The following is a 21,713-nucleotide window of genomic DNA, read 5'->3' as shown; positions in this document are numbered from 1 at the left end:
TTTTGTGTTAACTTTGGCAATCATTTATCTGCTTCTGTCCCTCTTTCCTGTGGGGTCCCACAAGGCTCCATTCTTGGACCCCTTCTGTTCTCATTGTATCTGCTCCCCTTGGGGTCAATCCTGAGGAAACATGGTATTTCGTTTCACTGTTACGCCGATGACTCTCAGATCTATCTACCTTTAAAACCAAACAGTTCTTGCTCCATCCTCCCTTTGCTAAAATGTCTTGATGACATCAAGACTTGGATGGCTGCAAACTTCTTGAGCTTTAATGATCAGAAGACTGAGGTCATTGTGTTTAACCCAAGCTCTGCCACTGTCACTGATCCTGTAAACCTGCACTCCCTTCAGCCTCATCTAAAGCAGTCAGTTACCAATCTCGGGGTAGTGTTAGACTCGGACTTTAAGTTTAATAAACAGATCAACTCTGTTCTACAAAAGAGCTTCTTTCAGCCAAGGCAGATGGCAAAGCTAAAGTCCGTTCTGTCCAGATTCGACCTTGAAAAACTAGTCCATGCATTTATTACTTCCCGGCTGGACTACTGTAACTCACTTTATGTTGGGGTTAGTCAGGCTTCACTCTCACGTCTCCAGCTCGTACAAAATGCTGCAGCTCGGCTTTTAACAGGAACTCACAGGTTTGAGCACATTACTCCGGTTCTGTCCTCTCTTCACTGGCTTCCTGTACGTGTCAGAGTTGATTTTAAAATTCTCCTGCTGACATTCAAGTGCATTAACGGCCTTGCACCATCATACCTCTCCGACCTTCTTCATCCTTATACTCCTTCTCGGGCTTTGAGATCATCAGACCAGCTGCTTTTGGCCGTACCAAAAACCAGGCTGAAGCTCAGAGGAGATCGAGCGTTCTCAGTCGTGGGCCCTAAACTCTGGAACAATCTGCCCATCAACATTCGACAGGCCACCTCAGTCTCTGCCTTTAAATCTCTCCTAAAAACACATCTATACTCATTGACATTTAACACAGGGTGATCAGCTTTAGATCTGGTTTTTCATTGATGCTGATTCTGTTTATGATTTTGTTATTAATCCTATTTAACACAAGGTCATCAGATCTGATTTAGTATTTCATTGTTTCTGACTGAGTTTATGCTTTTTGTTATTATTTCCTTGACTTTTGACACAACGTGATCTGATTTAGTATTTCATTGTTTCTAATTGTTTTTGGTTTTATATTTTTATTCCATGTGCTGTAAATATATCTTGCTACTTTTTATCTGATGATGTGATATTTTTGTTAAGCACTTTGGTAACAGTTTCTGTTTTAAATGTGCTCTATAAATAAATCTGACTTGACTTGACTTGACTTAGCTTCGTAAACTTGTATCTGCAGAAAGTGGACGTTACAGTAGGAGGGTGTGCTGCTTGTTGGACAGCAGGGACACTTCCCATGTCTCAGTCATTAAATCAGAGTCAATGGCTGCCTCACACTGAATGACACAAAAAAATTAACCAGCATGTGGGTTGTCCTTGCAGGGTTTTGGTGAGGTCTTCAGGCCAACATCATGACCCCAGTAGGCTCTGCATTACATGTGAAAGGTTTAGAATGGTTTTGAACATACACAAAGTTTCCATAGGTTGTGTTGACAGTCCATTAAGATCTCAGGTGGAGTATGATGGCAGCGTGGTCATAATGTGGGGGCCATGCACATGGGGTGACGATGGCCTCATATCCAGACGACAGCCATGACTGAGGTACAAGTCATGGAAACCAGCTTAGTGCCGACCTGATCTATGGCAGTAGCATCACACCAGCATGATACAGTCTATTGCGTAGCAGTTGTGCTACAAAAGAGCAGTCAACATGAAGACACAGGACAACATCTCAGGGATGCAGGAAAAAGCAAGAAAAACCTATCAGGCGAGTTGCAATAGTTGGGGGTTTGAAGCAACCAGCAGTCACATGACGAAGCGTCCCAGGGGAAGACACTGAACCCCTCATTGACTCCAATGTGTGTCCCATCGGTGTGTGAATGTGATAAAGCACTGATTATTCTCTTTAGAATGATTTGTTCAATTAGCTTTGTACAGATGTAGTAGTGTTGTATGAATGGGTGAATGAGGCACAGATTGTAGTGCAATGCGCTTTGAGTATCTTGATTAGATAGAAAGGTGTTATATAAGTACAGTACATTTATCATCAGGTGAGTGCCATCCGGCTAGTAATAAGAGTTATGCTCTTAGCACTCCACTGATAATACTATATGGGCCTTAATCTGAAGGTTGTTTTTTTTTTTTTGGGGGGGGGGGGGGGGGCAGTGATCCAGTCATGTTCCAATAGGTCGTGAGGAGCACTGCAGGGACATAATCCAATGTGAAGAGAATGTGCATTAACCCGTGTATCGTCTTTTGGGGAAAACTCTGCCACACATTTATTTGTCTGCTGTTATTTATGTATTTATTTTGATGCTGTCAATAAACGTTGACATATTGGCATACTGTTTTTTTGTTTTCCAAAAATTGCCATAAAATAAATATTTGGTAAATTTTAAAAATATTAAAATGGGAGGGTTTTTTTTTTTAAACAAATATAAAAAATAAGTCATAAATTTTGTATTTTTAAATTTGGGTAATTTTATCTTTAGTTTTTTTTTTTAAATAAAATTTAAAAGGTTTTTTAAAAGCTATACTTTTCTTTCTTTGGATATTATTAGAGACGTTCCAATCGATCAGCCACCGATCTTGATTGGCTGATTTCTGTTAAAAAACTATGATCAGCCGATAGCGATCAATGCCTTTCAGTGCCGATCACAAAAACCGATGACCTTTGCAACCTGCAGAGGCTTGGTGGTATATGATTTCTCTCTGCACTACTGATCCTGTTGAGAGCCTTAATGTTTAAAGATTCTGTCACTGACAGCAGGAACATTTTTTCAGTTGTCCTTCTGACCGAATAGTTGCTGCATTGTGTCTGCAAGTTTTTCATGTTTTTTTGTCTTGGAAAAAGTAAATAAAAAACAAGTTAATGTCCAAATTAAGGTGATTTTATGCTTCCTATCTTCCAGATCACATAGCAAGTAGCACTCATAACGAAAAAAAAAAATAAAAAAAAATGCAGCCAGTCCATATGGTCGGTATCTGTGATTGTATAGCCTATAGGTAATCTGCATTGGTGATCGACAGAAAAAAAAAAACAGATCAGAGGATCCCTAGATCTTACAGCAATTATCAAAATATCTATTAGCAAAAGCCCATTAATGTCCATCCCTGCCTTTTTATTTTTAAGTGCAGTGTTTCCACTGAAGCGTTTTCATCTTAGCTGGAAGATCAAAAACTTTCAATAAACAAGTATTGATTTTCCTCACAGGGTTCAACGTTTGTTGAGCTGCTAGGACAGACATAACCAATTTATTTTATAATTTCAATTAAAAGGTAATCACAGTGATGGTGCAGAACAGTCTTCACGCAGCTAAAGAAAGTTTGTAAAACTTACAAAGATGTTTTTCTCCATTTCATTTGCACCATTTCTAAGAGTTTCATGTCTGAATTTATATTATTTTAATGGCTTTATCCCTGGTGGGTCCCCTCCCATGTTTTCTGCTATATGACAAATTAGTTGTGAAATAATGTGATTAAAAAAACTAGAAGCTGAAGAGTTTTTCTTGTATTTAATTCCAGTAAGTTCCAGATGAATGGTGTCTCACTGATGGATGGCATAAAATGCACCACAGCACAGAAATATCAGCCCAGACGTACACAAATACATTTTAATGCAAAACACTTGATCTTTTACACAAGCTTCATCAACACTGAACCGAAATGCAAAAGTACATGTATATATATATTTTTTTTACTTTATGCCTTCATTCCCCCATTAACAGAAACCATCAGCTCAGCTTTATCATAAGCAGAAGACGTTTCTGGATGGCTGCTCTTACTGACGAGAACAGAGAACAAAAAGGAAACAAAGAGGAAGCTTTTAGTCTCATCTCATTATCAAGACATTTCAGTTCACCATTAGAAAACAAGAAGATGAAGCAGATAAATCATGCTCTTACTGCATTTTGCTCTTTGTGCTTTTAAATAACTTGTTCAGAAAACAGAAATTTGAACCAAAATGATAAATTTTTAAGTCATTCATTCAACCTTTATTTATACAGATTAGTCTCATTGAGCCTCGAGGACTCATTTACGAGACAGACATGTTTTAACAAAAAATGATAATAGACCATCATAAAAGAAAGCATATAAATTGGGGAAAATGAAAGAAAATTATAATGAAATAAAACGTCTACAATGTAAAGCAATTTAGAAATACATTGTATGGTGTATACATAAGTACGTACATGTATACATAATACAAAACATCGTATACATGTAGAAACACGGTATGTTTTTGGCAGAAACACCATCCCTCCCTCCATCAGTCCGTCCATGTTGCAAGCATGATAACTTGAAAAATAAATGAGGTACCAACTTCCATTTTGGTTTGTGCCTGCATCTAAGAGTAAGAAAGATCCCTATTGAAAACTGGGTTGCCAGGTCAAAATCCAAGATGACCACCGCAATAAAAATGTTTAAACCGGTCACTCCCAATCATTCGAGGAAATTATGCTTTCCAGTTTTTATATTTCTTAAAGGTATAGTTTCCTCAAATGATTGGGGTGAGTGAAAATGAATCTTGGCCACCCCCTGGCTTCACCATTGCACCTGGTCATGGATAAAATTGCTCCCTCCTCTCCCTCACCAGAATCCATCACTCAGCGCTGCATCAGAAAAAATAAATAAATAAAATTCTACACAGCTCAACTCCTAACCACTTGAATATCTTACACTAAAACATTAAGGTTTACTCTCATTCCTTGTTCTATTCCAGTATAGAAAAACACTTTCATAAAAAACTACAAACATTTACTATTCCAATCCCTCAGCGTTGGTGGACATTAGCGTTCCGCTTGTTCTTAATAGCTGAACTTATAAAATGATTGTTACTGTTACCATTACATATGGTTACTATAAAAAAATTAAATATAAATTTATAAATGACAAATAATAATCTTGGCCAAGTATCCATCATCATACACCAAAGTTTGTCAGAGTTCCTCAGGGTTCAGTACTTGGACCAATACTCTTTACTTTGTTTATGCTTCCATTAGGTAAAGTTAAAGCAGCATGGGATACATGTTCATTGTTATGCTGATAATACACAGTTACTGTAGATTTGTCCATGAAACCCAAAGAATCCAACCAGTTACTTAGACTACAAGCATATCTTAAAGACATAACCTGGACAAGCCTAAATTTTCTGCTTTTGAACAGAAAAGACTGAGGTTTTAGTTTTTGGACCTGAGCATCTTAGGAATAATTTTTTTCAGTCTTTCTCCCTCCTTGGATGTCATTAATCTGGCCTCCAGCTCTAATGTTAAAAATCTTGGTGTTATTTTTGATCAGGACATGTCTTTTATCCCCAACATGAAAAACTTTACTAGAACCGCCTTGAGTAATATCACTAAAATTAGAAACATTAAAATTATGCAGAAAAACTGGTTCATGCATTTGTCACATCTAGACTGGACTATTGCAATAGTTTCTGTGTGTCCAAATACTTCTTTTAAAGTTTTCAGTTGATCCAAAATGCAGCTGCCAGAGTCTTAATACGAGTTAGTGGGAGAGATCATCTCTCTCCATTGGCTCCCTGTCAAGTACAGAATTGAATTCAAAATCTTAATTCTAACCTACAAAGCTCTCAACAACCTAGTTCCATCTTATATTACAGATCTTGTTCCATATTTTCCTAACAGAGCATTTCACAGTTCCTAGAGTTTCCAAAAGCAGAATGGGAGGAAGATCTTTCAGTTATCAGGCTCCTCTCTTGTGGAACCAACTTCCAGTTTCTGTCCATGAGGCTGACACATTGTCCAGTTTAAAGACTGGGATTAAGACTTTCCTTTTTGATAAATCCTATGCTTCTTATGCTGCTATAGGCTCATACTGGAGGACAAGTTGACCTCATTTCCTTAAATGAACTGTTAAAATTCAATATTTTCATTTGATATTTCTATCAACATGTGATTCTTGACCTGCCATTGTGTATCTGTTCCTCTCAAACCCAGCTGGTTGAAGCAGATGGCAGTTTGAAGTCTGGTTCTGCTAAACGTTTCTTCCTCATGAGAGTTTTTCCTTTCTACTGTCGCCTTCATGCTTGCTCAAGATGAGAGTTCTGTGATGGAGTTAAATTCAAAGCGGTCTGCTCCTCAGATAAATAGTGTTAAATTATTATTTTCATATATGAATGTTTCTGTTCAGTGCCCTGAGACGACATCTGTTGTGACTTGGCGTTATATAAATAAACTGAATTGAATTGAAAAGTGAATGAAAACACCAGGAGAATCCCTTGGTGTGGATAACCAAGACTGAACGTTAGGTCTGAGTTTTCCTAGGACATTATTTATTGAATCAATATCATAAAACATATCTGTTGTGTGTTTGCCTCCATAAACTTGTAAAACAATAAACCGCTTCAGTGTAGATAACTGAGCATGGCTTTGCAATGACAGCAGCATAAAAGTAAAAGCAATCACTGAGCAGCCTGAGTAATCACAAACACTGATAAATGTTAACGTTTTAAAGCTGTGTCTATAATAGAGTTTTTCCTCTTGAGCCTGATTGCAAGCATGGTACACATAAAGCTGATTATTCCTGTGTACTGTTATTTATGACCGTTTAAAGCTTTGCAGAATGAAACTTGCATAAGAGCCGAGCCTGCTTGGTCTGGAAACAACCAAATTTAAAGTCATGACAAGGGCTGTGGCACGACCAAGACAAGGAAACTGTTTACAACCGAGGCTACTGTCAAAACAAGCAGTACACCGATGTCCCCCTTCACTGAGGGATTTAAATCATGAATGTTTGTAGTTTTTAAGTGTTTTTTCTGGACTGGAATTGAACAGGGAATGAAAACACCTTAATGTTTTTGCTGCAAGTGTGCAGAGTGACAGATCCTGGTGAGTGGAAAGAGCAATTTTATCTACAAACTGGTGCAATGATGGAGCAAGGGGGTGGACAATGGTGGCCATGGCCCCCCATATTCTTCGGACACCCAAATTATTTCAAGAAACTATAGTTTTAAATTATATAAAAAACAGAGCACAAAGTTTCCTCAAATGATTTGTGTGGCCAGGGTGTGTGTGTGTGTGATACTGGAAGGTCGCCCTGGTTCAAATCCTGGTCCAGGGGCATTTCTGAGTGGAGTTTGCATGTTCTCTCCGTGCAAGCATGGGTTTCCTACTGGTACTCCAGTTTCCTCCCACAGACTAAAAACATGCATGTTAGTCTGATTGGTAACTCTAAATTGTCTCTAGATGTGAGTGAGAGAATGAATGTTGTCTCATTTGTCTCTATGTGTACCTGTGATGGACTGGAGACCAGTCCAGGGTGTCCCCTGCCTCTCACACAGTGATAGTTGGACATGAGCACCAATGACCGCCACAACCCAGAAAAAGCAGCAGCGATTAAAGGTAATGGATGAATGTTTTACACTGATATAGAAATGATTATTTTAATGCTTTTATGTCAATCTATACCTATATTACACTTATTTAAACACACTTATACTCACTTTTGATGCAGCTTATCTGCTTATTCAGTCATTCCTGTGCTGCAGATGTGTTTTGGAGTAATTAAAGTTCTCTGGGGATGCTCTAGCCAGAAGATCGGGCCCAATCTTCAGGTTACAGTGACCCAGGTTTTGAAGGACATGTTTTTTATGAAACCATCGCTCTGTTGCACAGACTGCTTTGATGAAGGAAAAACAGATTTAATTAAATCTGCCCTCCTGGCAACCATCAAAACTTGCTTTGATCTGCTCTCACGCGATCAGGGAAAGGTATATAAGAAATGTTTCAAACACAGAGAGTCGGAAGTCTTGGTGTGGATCAGCACGCGCTGGTGCCATGCGCCATTTTGATGTGATTCTTCTTTACCTGGGTCGAAAACGACTTCCCGGCCAGTGTCACGGTGAGAAGTTATTTCATATCAATTTGTGTGTTAAGAGTGTACGAGTGTACATGTTTTTTTGCTTGGCTGTTTTCTGTGGCAGGTTAATAAAGGACACTTATTTATCCTAGCAGTAACAGCCTCTGTGTTTTATTTTTTCCCTCTGGTCTGAATATCTGTGCCGACCGTTCACGAGCCCTTTTGATAAAGAATTTCATAATACATACACCTAATTGCAGCCACACTAAAATAGAAGGCGGTACCTTACTTGTTTTTTGACTTGTGCTCACAACATGTACCCACAGATAGACCGATGGAAGGGGGGGGGGGTATTTCTAATTCCCCCTTACTGCTATGCAATGGGGAACAACAAATTAAGATTTAAAACTAAATCTACTAGTGGCTTAGCAAAACTTAAACTCTCCAGTTAACATGATTTCCCACATATTTGATTGAACAGTCAGCCTCTCGTTCCCAATCTATACAATTTATTCTCATCAGGACTGGTGTAATTATGCAAGCCATCGAAGCACTGCAGCTTGTCACTAAAGCTTTGGCAGCAAAATAACACTTTCTAATTAAAGCTTTCACATGCTTATTTGTACCATTTCATAGTGTGATATACGGCCAGGTTAGCACAGGCCAATAAACCAGCCAGAAACACTAATGGAATTGGATGGAAGGGATTCGAAGGTCTAGAAATAAAAATAAAATCATTTGGTTCCATGTGTGGGTCATTTCAATAGGTACCTCTCTTGGAGATACATAAAAATCTATTAGAGCAAGTAAAAGAAAACTGTAATCACATCCTACCTAGAATCCAAACACTTGTTCCTTGAGAGCAGCCCAAGGTTCTAATGACAAACCCAAGCAGCAAAGCCACAAAACATTAGCCTCCACTCAACTCTGAGTGCTCCTATAGGAAATGAGAGCATATAGAGTTGCAGTTACCACACTATAGAATCCCACAGTCCAAAATGCAATTACAAAGAACCACATGATGGCTGTCTTCACGAACAAAGGAGCTGCTTAAATTACGTGGTGCATTCTTAGTGGACTACGGAGTGAGTTTCAGCCCAAAGTGTGCGGGGTTAAAAGGACTGAATGCAGTTATGGGTTGGAGTGCATACGTCTGAACGCATTTCAAACAAGACCACAAGAGCATCGCAGAGGAAGTGGGTTTAAGGTAGCTGCCTGGTCCGCGTTTCCTGGGGAAGCTTTAAACGTACACAGGAGGGGAAATGAAAAGGGCAAACTTTATCAGAATCTAATTAATACAGAAACTGAAATAAATATGATTCAGAGGCATTACAAACAGGCAGGATGGAGCGGATGGAGAAACGTTTCAGAAGTGATTTGCGACAAAAGGGTGTCAGCAAAGTCCAAAGGAAAAAGTTTACAAGACAGTGGTGAGACCAGCTATGTTGCATGGTCTGGAGACAGAGACATGGACAAAAAGACAGGAGAAAGAACTGGAAGTGGCAGAAATTAAGATGTTCAGGTTCTCCTTAGGAGTGACAAGGATGGAGAAGATTAGGAATGAGATCAGAGGTACAGCACAGGTTGAAGAACTGGTAGATAAAGTTAGAGAGACCAGACTGAGACGGTTTGGACATGTCCAGAGGAGGGGCAGTGGGTTTGGACATGTCCAAAGGAGGGACAGTGGGTTTGGACATGTCCAGAGGAGGGACAGTGGGTTTGGACATGTCCAGAGGAGGGACAGTGGGTTTGGACATGTCCAGAGGAGGGACAGTGGGTTTATTGGTAGAAGGATGTTGGAAATGCAGCTACCAGTAAAAAGACAAAGAGGTAGTTGGAGTGAGGACAGAGGATGCAGAGGACAGAGATGGAGGAGGAGGACTCACTGTTGAGACTCCTGAAGAGGGAAAAGCCGAGAAGAAAAAGGTATGACAAACACAGGATGTGTTCAGGTAGACAAAAATAAAATAAAAAATCATCAAGACATGATGACAGATGTACAACAGATTTTTTTAATCAAGGTGTAGTTTTAACCTAAGAAAAAATACTTAAAATGTATATTAAACAACACTTATAAGAACTTTATAGTATAAAGAGCTTTCTTTCTTAAAAACTCTGTTGTGGTCTACACTGAGCTAGTTGTATCAGCTGCTGCTTCTTTATTCCCATTTGGTAATTGATTACTTCAGCACAATGATGCAGATTTTTCAAAACAGGCAGATTAAAATCAGTTGGCAGATTCATTGGGTTATGTCTTCTATCAATACTTACTTCATTTTACTGTTAAGCGTTTTCTTTCTCCTTTGTCATCATGAGTGTCTAATCTGACATGTCACTGTACAGCAGTACTCAGCCAGTACAGCACTTTTCAGTTTGTGTATTATTTCTTGTCAAAATCCAGGAACTACTCGTATATGTTTTATGAAGAAAAGAAAACAAGAGGTAAACCTCATCGATGAGGGCTTTAAATGGTGAATGTCTGTAGTTTTCAGATGAGTGAAACAGGGAATGCAAGTAAACCTTAATGTTTTTGGTTCAAGATATTCAAGTGGGCAGAAGTTACACTGTGGAGAAGAACAGAGGGAGTTTTTTTTATTTATTTATATTATTATTTGCTTGTCCAAAGCAGCGCAGAGTGACTGATCCTGGAGAGTGGTGTGTGTGTGTGTGTGGGGGGGGGGGGGGGGGCGGCAATGTTATCCACCACCAGGAGCATTGGTTGAACCGGGGGTGGCCAAATCATTTAAGGAAACTATACTTAACTGATAAATAAAAAAAAACTACAAAGCATAGTTGAGAGAAGTGGTCTACATACATTTACTGCGGTGGTGGCCATCTTGGATTTTGACGTAGCAACCCAATGTTTGACAGACCACATCCACCTAGATGTAGCTGCACAGCTAAATGAAAGTTGGTACCTCGCTTATTGTTTAAGTTAACGGGCTCACAAGATGCACGGACGAATGGAACGAAGTATTCAGTATTTCCAGTTCCCTTTCTTTGCTCTGTAACAGGGGACACAAAAACGATGGAGTGGTGGCGCAGAGGTTCGAAAAGGTGGGCCTGTGATCAGAAGGTTGCCGGTTCAACTTCCCGGACTGACATCATCAAAATGTGGGTGGAAAATGTGAAACAACCACACCTGCCTCCACTCTCATTCATCCCTCTCTGGACCCTTGAGCAAGGCACTTAACCCCCACCATCTGCTCAGATATATCTTAAAAAAATAGTCCTCAGGACTCAATGGCACTACCTGTATAAAGGTTAAAAAAAAAAGGAAAAAAGCATTCTGCCCAAGTTGTGGCAGAGTGGACATGACGGCACAACCATAAAATAAATATTTGTACAACACTGAAACTATAGTAATGAATTATTCCATACAGAAACTGTGCACATGGAACAGCATTTAAATCAGTGTTTTCCAGTCATTTAGAATAAAGCTGAGCTCACTGTGTGCGGTGATCCTCCGGTCTGGGGTCTGTAGGACCAGTCCACAGCCATCTTACTGGTCGGCCTACTTGTGGAGGTGAACGTGCATGACAACCTGACGGTTTCCCCTTTCGATGCATGGATCTCTGCTGGAGTGCTCACTTTGATGGAAGAGACTGGAGAAGGAGCTGGAGACAAAAAATAAGAATGAAAGAGTTGGAAAAGATAAAAGGAGGAGTGACAGAAATGTTGAAATGAATGTGTGAAACAGCTCACCAAGGCGTGAGCACTCTTATTTTTAGTTTTACCTGAAACCTAACTATTGAGACTGACTACAAAGAAGTTTAAATCGTGTCATCTGGACAAGTTTCTTTAAGGGTCTTTAAGGTACTGACTTGCATTTTGGTGTGTAGCTGCATCTAGGCATAAAAAAAAAAGAGATCGCTAATAAACTGAATGGAATTAAACAGAAACCTTTGCCTTACAACTCAGCTCCCTCTTCACCACAACAGACTGGTTCATGGTCCATTGGGGTGAAGGTGGTGGACGTGGTGGACTGGACACCCACATAGTTGTCCGTGTCCAATCTGATCTTTCTTACACTTAGACCTGTCGCAATAAACAATAAATCAATTAATCACATGATAAATGAAAATGATCAACCTCATTTTCATTTATCGGCTTCATCGTTTCTTCATCTCTCTCTTTCTACTGAAGACACTGGATGATAAAAAGCTCAACTCCGGTGCTCTTCACTGACACCTCCCTTTCTCTTTAAAATCTGTTTTAAACGTCCAAAATCACGTTTTTGGACCGATAAAAGCAGCTAAGCTGAGAAGCTAAGCTACTAGATAAGCTAACAGGACGACCTCAGGGGAAAAAAAAACGTCTTGTCGAAGCTCCAAAATTCACGGTTGAAACCCGTGCCTTTGTCTGAACAGTTTTTTTTTTCTTTGCAAAAAGAAGCTGAGAACTTGTTTACTGATTTTTTTTATTAAAAGCTTTGTGTGAAAAATGCTATGCTAAAGAGCTCAAACCACACCGAGCATCCGTCATTTAAGAACAGAAAAACAGGAACAAGAGAAACAGCCCATGTCATGTCAAGGGGCCTTCCTCCCATTTTTCTTAAGAGACACGCTGCTCGCTCCCTCACTATCCATCCTTCAGTTTAAACAGTCTTATACTGCCATCCAGTGGTCAAAATAAGGGACTACACACAATTAACCATTTCTTCCTAAATTTAACAATAATTACTAATTATTGTTAAATTTTAAACAATATTATTGTTTATTGCAATAATTTGAGACAATTAATCGCCCAGCAAAATTTGTCATCGTGACAAGCCTATTTACGCCTAGATGCAGCCACACACCAAATGCAAGTCAGTACCTTAAAGACTCGGAAACGAACTTGTCCAGATGACACGATTTAACCTGTTTTGTGATTTAGCCACGTGAATGTTTGAGCTTACAGATTTTTTTTTTGTTTCGTTTTTTTAGACAGACATTTTTTTTTTTCTTAATGCCAGATCGTTGAAATTTTGGAAAATGATTTTGTGGCCTGTCTGTGATGCATTTTCTTATACAAAGTTAACTTAAAGTAGATCCTGCAAGAAAGAGCAGGAATTCCATCATTTTTATCAGGGCTTGTAGAAGATGGCAGGTTTTATAAATTACAAAAGGAGTGAAGTGGGTTAAACATTTCCAGAGGTGAGTGACGTTTTATACCCACTCACTTCAGACACAGAAGTAAACAGAAAGCCTGATAGTGTCTTCACATGTGTGTTTTTTTTTTTTTTTTAAATACAGTGGAGTCATGCAGCGTGTCAGAGCAGCAGAGCCCTGAGTGACACCATAATACAAGTTTCTATGCAGCCTCCACTGTTGCAGCCGACAGACGCGTCATATCTGTCCATCAAAAGGCCTTTAGCTGCAGTCAGCCCTATCCCTTAGGCTTTTATGCAGAATTATGGCCGAGCCTGGTCGAAAAGCACAGTTTTAAATATAAACCTACCCAGACCTGAGGGTTAGTTTAAAATAAATCTCTAAAAACTGGGCACATGAAACAAAAACCAAGTGAGACTTTAAGTTTTTCCCTCATTGTAGAAATTATTCATTTGTCCAAGTATTTACCAGGATGACTCTTAAGTTTATTTGGCTTAAAGTGAATCATCCAGGCAAGATTATTTTGCTTCTACTGGAAGCAACAAAGGTCAAAACATAAGTTAGCCATTAACCTAAAACCAGTGGTGTAGTCTACACGATACATGGGTATATGGAGTATACCCACTAGAAAAGTTTAAGAATTTCAGTATACCCACTTAAAAGTGCCCATTGATACAGAACATATCATTAGGCACGTGTCATTGATACGTTAAACGGCAGTTTAATGCTTCCGTAACAATCTATGTGTATGCAGAGCTTGTTTATTACATTTGCTTATCCATCGAATTATTGTACAATTAATACTTCAGTACTTACTACGTAATACTTGAACAGGTTTTGCTTTGATACCGTTTTATAAATTCTACAACATGTTTTAATACAAAGACAACCGTTGTACAAAGTTTGATGTTCATTTATTCAAATATAAGCATCAGAGAAATTTGGAACTGTTCAATATGCTTAAAAATCAAAATAAATTGATTATATTGTACTAGCTGGTGTACATTGGTTTCTAATACAGTATATGGACCCACCGCGGTGAAGTTAGTTTTACTTTGGACATGGCTTCAACGGTGTCCAACGTAAAACTAACTTTGCCGTGGTACACCCACTACAGAAATGTAGACTGCACCACTAAAACTGTTGTTACAAGTTGGAGATTTTATTTTATTTACTTTGTTTCATTTCAGTTTTTTCCCCACCTTGGCTTTTAGTTTTCTTGGTCGTTTTACAGAACTACTGTAATCACTATTTTAGTTTACAAAATGCATGATTAGATGGCCTGAGTCAAAGTGTTTAGAAAATTAGAAACCATGAATTATTTTAATACGTTTTTAGCCCAATTATAAGTCTTAACTACCCAACTGAATTCAACTGCAATGTTTGTGTACAAACTACAAACATTAAAGTATAATGTAGGACTATCCACCAGGGCCTAACTTCACTGTCAAGTTTGGCTGTAAACATCTTAAGACATTAATTAATGCACCGTTATTTTGGTAAGCAAACTATATTTAACCATTTTAAAAACCTCAAACTGACATTTCTCAAAGGATTAAGAGGGAGTAAAAATAAGACCTGCATAACTCCGATATTATCAATCTTAGAAGAACACGTCTGGTTTCATCAGAGTCCAGCAGACGTAAATCTCATCCCCCCAAAAAGCAGTAGATCTCTCAGGATCAGTGTGCGAGTCATCTATAAAGACGAGAACAAGATGAGCAAATTTATCTCCTTCTGAACGTGAAACTCGAGCAGAGCAGCCTTGAAACGGGAACAACTCTTGAACTGGAAGCTCCATAGATGCTGATAATCTGTGGTAATTAGAGGTATGATGGAGAGCTTGGCAGCTCATCTCACAGACAGCAAGTTTCACAACATTTAGTATTCTCTTAAAGGTCCTCATGAGGTTCTGGCAGGCAAGGCTGTCGAACACTGATGGGGAACATGTTCACATCCTTTAGTTCGAACGCTCAGCTGCACCGTTTTGATTTTTATCCGAGACACTTTTCACTGTAAATATGAAATAACTTGGTGCATAACGTGCCATACAACCATTCATCATGCAGGTAGGATTACCTAAGGAGGACAGCACAGTTATAAATGGCTCCGATGGAGCTCATTTTGTGTTCTACTCCTACAAACCATCACTTTGATTATAAAACTGCAGAATATTAATCTGGTTTCATTTTAAAAAATAACGAGCGCCATGCGTGATCAGCTCTAGAACCAAAACAGTTGCCAATTTTTGTTCATTTTTTTTATTTAATACCAAATATTTTAGACGTACTTGTTGATTAATTTCATTTACAATTAGGAGCCTGCCATTCCTTGAAGGATTGCATATCGCCCGCCACCTTTCTTACAAAATTTTCAAGAAAGATCATCAACATCTTTAGTAGAGCTGAGGTAGCTGGGTGGTCAGTGCTGCGGTCGTGTAATCCTGAGGTTGCAGGTTCAAGCCCAGGTTGCGTCAGGAAGGGCATCAGGCGTGAAACAAATGTTCAAACATGCGAGTTTGCTCGCTGTGGCAACCCCTGACGAAGGAGCAGCTGAAAGAAACTTTACTTTATTATGGTAAAACTTGTGATTGCAAGATGTCCTGCTCGCTGTGACCCATCCTCAGCTACACAAACACATTGAATTTGAGCTCAAAATCTGAACAACTGACAGAGTTGTTAACATTTTTGTGTTGGTTGTGTCATTTAGATGTGGTGGCCATTTTGAATTAGGCTGACTTAAAAAATAAATCACCCGTTGATGCATTTCCATTGACCACTTTCTGCAATAAATCTGAGCAGCGGCTCATGAGGTTTTGCAAACAGACACACAAGCAATAGTTCAATAAATTGTACATGATCTTATCATGACTTGGCATTAATAACAGTCAGATCAGTGCAATTAAATAAAAAGTACCTTTCCTTTTAAGTAGTAAAGAAAGCATACTTTGTTTTACATTTCAGTTTTCATACTTGATGTCCTTACTAAGCCTGTGATAAACAACAATAATAAAGATTAGCAATATATCCTCTATATGCACGGTCAGCTGCTCTGCAGTCAGTGTTTATCATGGAACCTGACAAAAAGAAGAGCTGGCCTCAGGCTCGTCTTCCTGTTTTCACAGCAGCTCCCACAGCAGGCCTGCTGGATATGTAATATGTAAATAACAATAGAAGGCTGCCTACATCTCGTAAATACTGTGCATTACTAAATACAGTAGTGTTTTATCCAAATTTATCTATGTTAAAGTACTTTAAGTCGACCTAAACAAATGGTGCTCGTTTAAACGATTTTTTGTGAACAGGCCCGGGGCGCACCTGAACGTCTCACAGGTGACTGAAAATGGAGCCTTTGATCGTAGCGACGAAAAGTCTCGACACGACCCAACTCGGATTATTATTATTATTATTATTATTATTAAACACACACATGGTTACTGAGACTACCAGAAGCAGATGTGCACCTTCCTTCCTCCAGCTGACATGACGGGACAGTTTACTCACCGTGAAGGCAGCTGAAGCCCAGCAGCAGCACCACGTTCAGAGCCGACGGTCCCGGGACCGCTCGACACATTCTGGGATATGAAGACTGGCACACTGTGGTGACGATGGAAACGATTACAAAAAGCTCAAATTGCATCAAAGCTTCGGTAAAATCCCGTCCATAGTTTAATTTAGCCGTGAGTCAGCTTCTCTGAGCCCGCCCGCACGCGCTCCGGCTACCTGTCCAACAGGTGGAGCAGGAAGTGGAGCCGCAGCTGATCTCATTTAAGACAAATGTTTCTCTGAAGAAAAGCTGCAGCTGCTTTGGGTTCGCCTGTTTATTTCAGAACAAAGAGCTAAATTTATTAAAAGCACTGACGTTAGAGACGATTAGGCAAAAATGGGATTCAATTAAAAGTTTAAATTTAAACCAGTAGTTTCTAATAATAAAAGGAAACCTCTTTTAAAAAAATCATGTTTTAAAGGGATCTTCTGGCCAAGAGCACAAGTTATAAACAAACAATATCTTACCTGTTGTACATGGTTCTTTAATCAACCACACTTTTGAGAACTATAGTTTAAGTCTGACAGAATGGAGCCAGGATAGTTAATTTCAACAATCTTAAAACAACTCTCAATCTCCAAATTCAGTAAAAAATATTAGTATTTTGACCTCAATAAAGTATGTAGCAATACAGAGTTATTTAGAGTGCGCAGGGTGTTTGCACATGCAATATTGGCAGCAGCAGGAAGTTGTAGCACTTAAAGCGTGAAGATGCGTTCTGACCTCTGACCCTTGGGTCATCTACAAGATTCACCATGAACTGTTTTCTTTAGAGATACTTCTGGTTTGAATAATGTCTGATGTTTTCACATATTCCTTTCACACTGTTAGTTACTAGTGTATATCTTAGATCTCTTAGCGTACTGTTGGACGTTCGTATATCTTATCTTAGATCTTAGATCCTTATTTATTATTTCTTTTTACATTTTATATTTTTGCTATTGTTGAATGTAACTGGGATCGTGTGTACACAATTTCGTTCCACCTCATGTACCACATGTGATGTGAATGACAATAAAGAACCTTGAATCCTTGAATTCACTCTCCTTGGACTCAGTCAGCTACAGTCTGACTAATGTTTGCTCTTATCTTCTATGCTTTTAAGAAAGAAAAACAAAATTATTAATGAAGTTTGTTTAATTTGATTATTTGATTATAACAGGTGTGAACATGAATAATGTTGATTATTGTTTGCAGTCATTATAATGGAATCCATCCATCTATCCAGTATCTTTACCCAATTCTTCCTTTTCAGGCCACGGGGGTCACTGGTGCCCATATCCAGCAGTCACTGTGTGAGAGGTGGGGGACACCCTGGACATGTCTCCAGTCCATCACAGGGACACATAGAGACAAATGAGACAACCATTCACTCTCTCATTCACACCTAGGGACAATTTAGAGTTACCAATTAGCCTAACATGCATGTTTTTGGTCTGTGGGAGGAAACCGGAGCACCCGGAGAAAACCCACGCATGCACGGAGAGAACATGCAAACTGCACCCAGAAAGGCCCCCAGCTGGGACTCGATCCAGCGACCTTCTCTCTGTGAGACGACAGCTCTACCAACTGAGTATCATGCCGCTTTAACAAATAAAATAAAATTTTATAGTGGTCTAAAAAAGCCTTTTTGTTTAAATCTTTACAGTTTGGAAAAAAATATATAAAATTAAAAAATGTATTTTTCCAACTTCGACCATCGACTGTTCAAAAGTTATTTACAAGAATATATGATTTTTTTTTTACTTAAAGTTTACACCAAATGCCACATCAAAATGGCCAGAATGTGCCTTTAACACTGATTTGGGTTTTGGATAGGAAATAAAAATATTTTACTACGCTTGCAAAGAATCCACAAGAATTTGGCATGTCAAATTTACAGTGTATATTCAACCTTTATTTCTACAGGTTAGTCTCAATGAGCTGCGAGGACTCGTTTACAAGAGAGCCCTGATTTTAACAAAGTATGTCTTTTACATGACAAAATAACATGCTGTTTGTGAAACCCTTTGTACACGTGGATTTAAAGCAAAACACATGAACTTGATGTGCAGAAAATCATATGATTATGTGAAAAGGTGTCAAATACATTTTTTCCGCCTGTGTGATTTAGGAGCATTTTTGTCCCCCACTGCAGAGAGAAGGGGGGGATTATACCCTCAGTTTGTCCATGTTGTGAGCATAATAACTTTAAAAAATAAATGAGTTGCAGACTTCCTTTTTGGTGTGTGGCTGCATCTAAAAGTAAGTAAGATTGTTAAAATTAGGTCATCACGTCAAAATCCAAAATGACCACCACCTGGTATATGTAAAGCAGCCACCTCCATCATTTGAGGAAACTTCATTCTAGTTTTTATAATGCCTAAAAGTATAGTTTCCTCAAATGAGTGGGGTGGCCAGGATTAATCTTTGCTGGCCAAGGTCACCATTGGCCACCCCCTGGATCCACCATTGCACCTGATGGTGCATGAAACTTCTTCCTCCATTCACCAGGATTCGTCAGTGCTGCCTTGAACAAGAAAAAATAAATAAATAATGATTAAATTGAAAAAAAAACCCACCTCCCTCTGTTCTTGTCCACAGTGTACCTCTGACCCACTTGAATATCTTGCACCAAAAACATTAGGTGCATTCCCTGTTCAGTTCCAGTCCAGAAAAACACTCATCTTGAAAAATACCAACATTCACTATTAAAATCCTTCAGTGACTCGGGACACCGGCCTGTCGATGGTTAACATGGGCTCACATGTGAAAAACATGCTTTCTGTAAGGATTGTGTCCGTTCAGCCACGTTCATCTCATTTGATGGAGGTCCAGTTTTTGCAGCCAGGTTCTGTATCAGACCACGGAGGGCCTTTGGGGACCCTTTAGATTTTCTGGCCAAATTATTCCACTCTCTCTGTCCCCGATCTCTGCCTTTATTGATGTAATTTGGTCTAAGGGGAACTGGTATTTGTTTTTCCAGCCTTTGTTGGTTCATTTCTCTCTGGGGCGTAATGTTTCATCAACCGTATGGTCCTGTAGAGCTCTTTTGAAAGTTTATTTATGTCATCATTCATCCTGAATAGACTGTCCTATTCTTACACCCATCATGTTTTCTCTGAGCAACAATCGCTCATAAAGATAAATAAAAAATATGAGCATTTCTTCTTTAAATTACATAACTAAACATTATGTTACACAAGAAGCTAGAGCAAAAGGATTCAACCATATTGTGAGTTTGGCGTAAAATACCTTTTTAACACTTGCACAGAGGAGGATTTTTGGGTGGGGGTTTCTGACTTGCCCTCGACAAAGATGGCCGCTCTTCTTCCCTTTCTCCGTCCCTGCTTTGCTCTTTGTCTTGTGAACCTTTTCCAGAGCCCCTTTTTGCATACCTTCTGAATTGTAAACTATGGATTTGTTCAGCTGGTCTCTCAACGCAACTGATCAAATTTTCTCACAAGAAGACATGGTGAAGGAGAGCCCTCTTACCTCAGAAACATAGTTGGATTTATGATATCTGCATTCTGCTTTTTAGAGTCAGCGGAAATCTGGAATATCGACAAATTCAGAAGCTGTCTGGAATGCGTGTGCCGGGCTTGGCAGCACTCATTCTGTGTGTGAATTACCTGTGGGCCTGTATCAGAGCTGAGCAGGCAGGACTGTGGAACTTGTGGCAGTGTTCACGGACGGTTGGAAGGAATAGATCTTGGAGAAGTTGTAAGGCTGATTTTGCCGTAAGTAATCACAACTCGGCTGTTTGGAGTCACCATGGGATGGACTAACGAGACTGTAAAAACAGACGTGGAAATTAACGAGCTTAACCTGACCCAAAACAGTGTTGAAATCTGAATCTGGCTCTGGCCTTGGAAGGCATATCTCAATTTCTCCTTGGATGTTATGGAAACAAGACGCTTTGTCCCTGCTCACCCCCCACCCCGAGAACATCTGTGGACCCTATCAGAGTTGTACTGGCTGAGAGACACTTTAACATCTTTTATCAGGACTATGGACTATCTATCGGCCACTATCTGGAAGTGTTCATGGACAATATCACCGTCTTGTCGTCCTCCCCCACCCCTGTAAAATGTATTATGTCTATCCATGTTGCTTTGTGCTGAGGTAGTTTTTTTGCTGCCTTACACTGTGCCCTGTGTCCAAGGACACGGTGTGAGAGATCTTAATTCTTTTCATACCTTCTCTCCTGATGTTTTCTTTCCCTTTTCTTATGTAAGCAATAAGGGCAGCGCTTCATAGAAGCTGCAGCCGTGGTACACTTCTGTCTACCCTTCGGACCGCTGTGCAGAACATAATTTTGTTGTACTTAACTGTGCAATGACAATAAAGTTGATTCTGATTCTCTTTTATCATGAATATTCACACATTTCAGCCTCTTTTTTTATCTGATGCTGGGGAACAGCGCTAACCTTGTCAGGGAGCATGTTTTCCACAAGTCTGAGTCTGTTTTACAATCTGCTTGGGAACAGTTTTGTGCTAACCTGAGTAAGATCTCACACACAGTTACATCATATGATGCATTGTGTGTGTGAACACAAGGACTCTCTGTCTGGTTCCAGGATCAGGGTCTCAGGTTCAGCCACAAAGAGGGCTCTCCTTGCCCGCTGCCTTTCTGGCGTCTCTGAACAACAAGAGACCTCTTCTGTCATCAACACCAAAGGAGACTAATCAACTGCTGGGACCACATGTAACCATTATCCAGCATCCAATCATGAGAAACTTTGTCTTTTCTCGTCTATAAACATGCCGAAAATCTGCTGAACATATTGTTTTAATCTCTCTCTGAGCTACTTCGTGTACTCTGAAAGTTCAGGGAGGTTCACAAACAAGTGCAGGGGCATTGCACAAGAGTTTGGACTCATGAAGCTGATTCTCGTGTTTAAGACCAAAAAATAAATAAAAATAAATGACATGTGTGTGTTTAATTACAGCCCAGACTTGAAGTCACAGGCTAACATGTATGTTTGGAGCAGCCATGGGCTCTCTGTGTGCCATCATGTTGCACCAAGCCCATGATTACGTGTGTGTTTGTGTGTGTGCACATGTGGGTGTGTTAAAGCAATCTAAAGGAATTTGGTATTTCTCAACATGTGCCAGGTACAAAGCACCCTAAGGTGTGGAATGCAGAGAAATGACATGCGA

The 21,713-nt window shown here is 39.5% G+C and overlaps 1 protein-coding gene across 3 annotated transcripts in view; it reads right to left on the bottom strand.

Annotated features, from left to right (window-relative positions):
• The window catches only part of mpzl3 (myelin protein zero-like 3), a 53,593-nt gene extending 36,834 nt beyond the window's left edge, over nt 1-16,759 (bottom strand). For all 3 annotated transcript variants that reach the window (XM_037677432.1, XM_037677430.1, XM_037677431.1), the window contains exons 1-2: nt 16,529-16,759; nt 11,383-11,549 (exon numbers count right to left, since the gene is read on the bottom strand). In XM_037677432.1, the coding sequence (XP_037533360.1) occupies nt 11,383-11,549; nt 16,529-16,664 (303 nt within the window). In that variant the 5' untranslated portion in view covers nt 16,665-16,759. The remainder of the gene's footprint in view (nt 1-11,382; nt 11,550-16,528) is intronic.
• Between the last annotated feature and the right edge of the window lie 4,954 nt (nt 16,760-21,713).

The sequence above is a fragment of the Nematolebias whitei genome, chromosome 6 (genome assembly GCF_014905685.2).
Source record: "Nematolebias whitei isolate Nwh7 chromosome 6, NemWhi1, whole genome shotgun sequence".
Taxonomy (NCBI): domain Eukaryota; kingdom Metazoa; phylum Chordata; class Actinopteri; order Cyprinodontiformes; family Rivulidae; genus Nematolebias; species Nematolebias whitei.
Note: the sequence above shows the minus strand (reverse complement) of the source record. Positions and strands in the feature narration are given on the sequence as shown.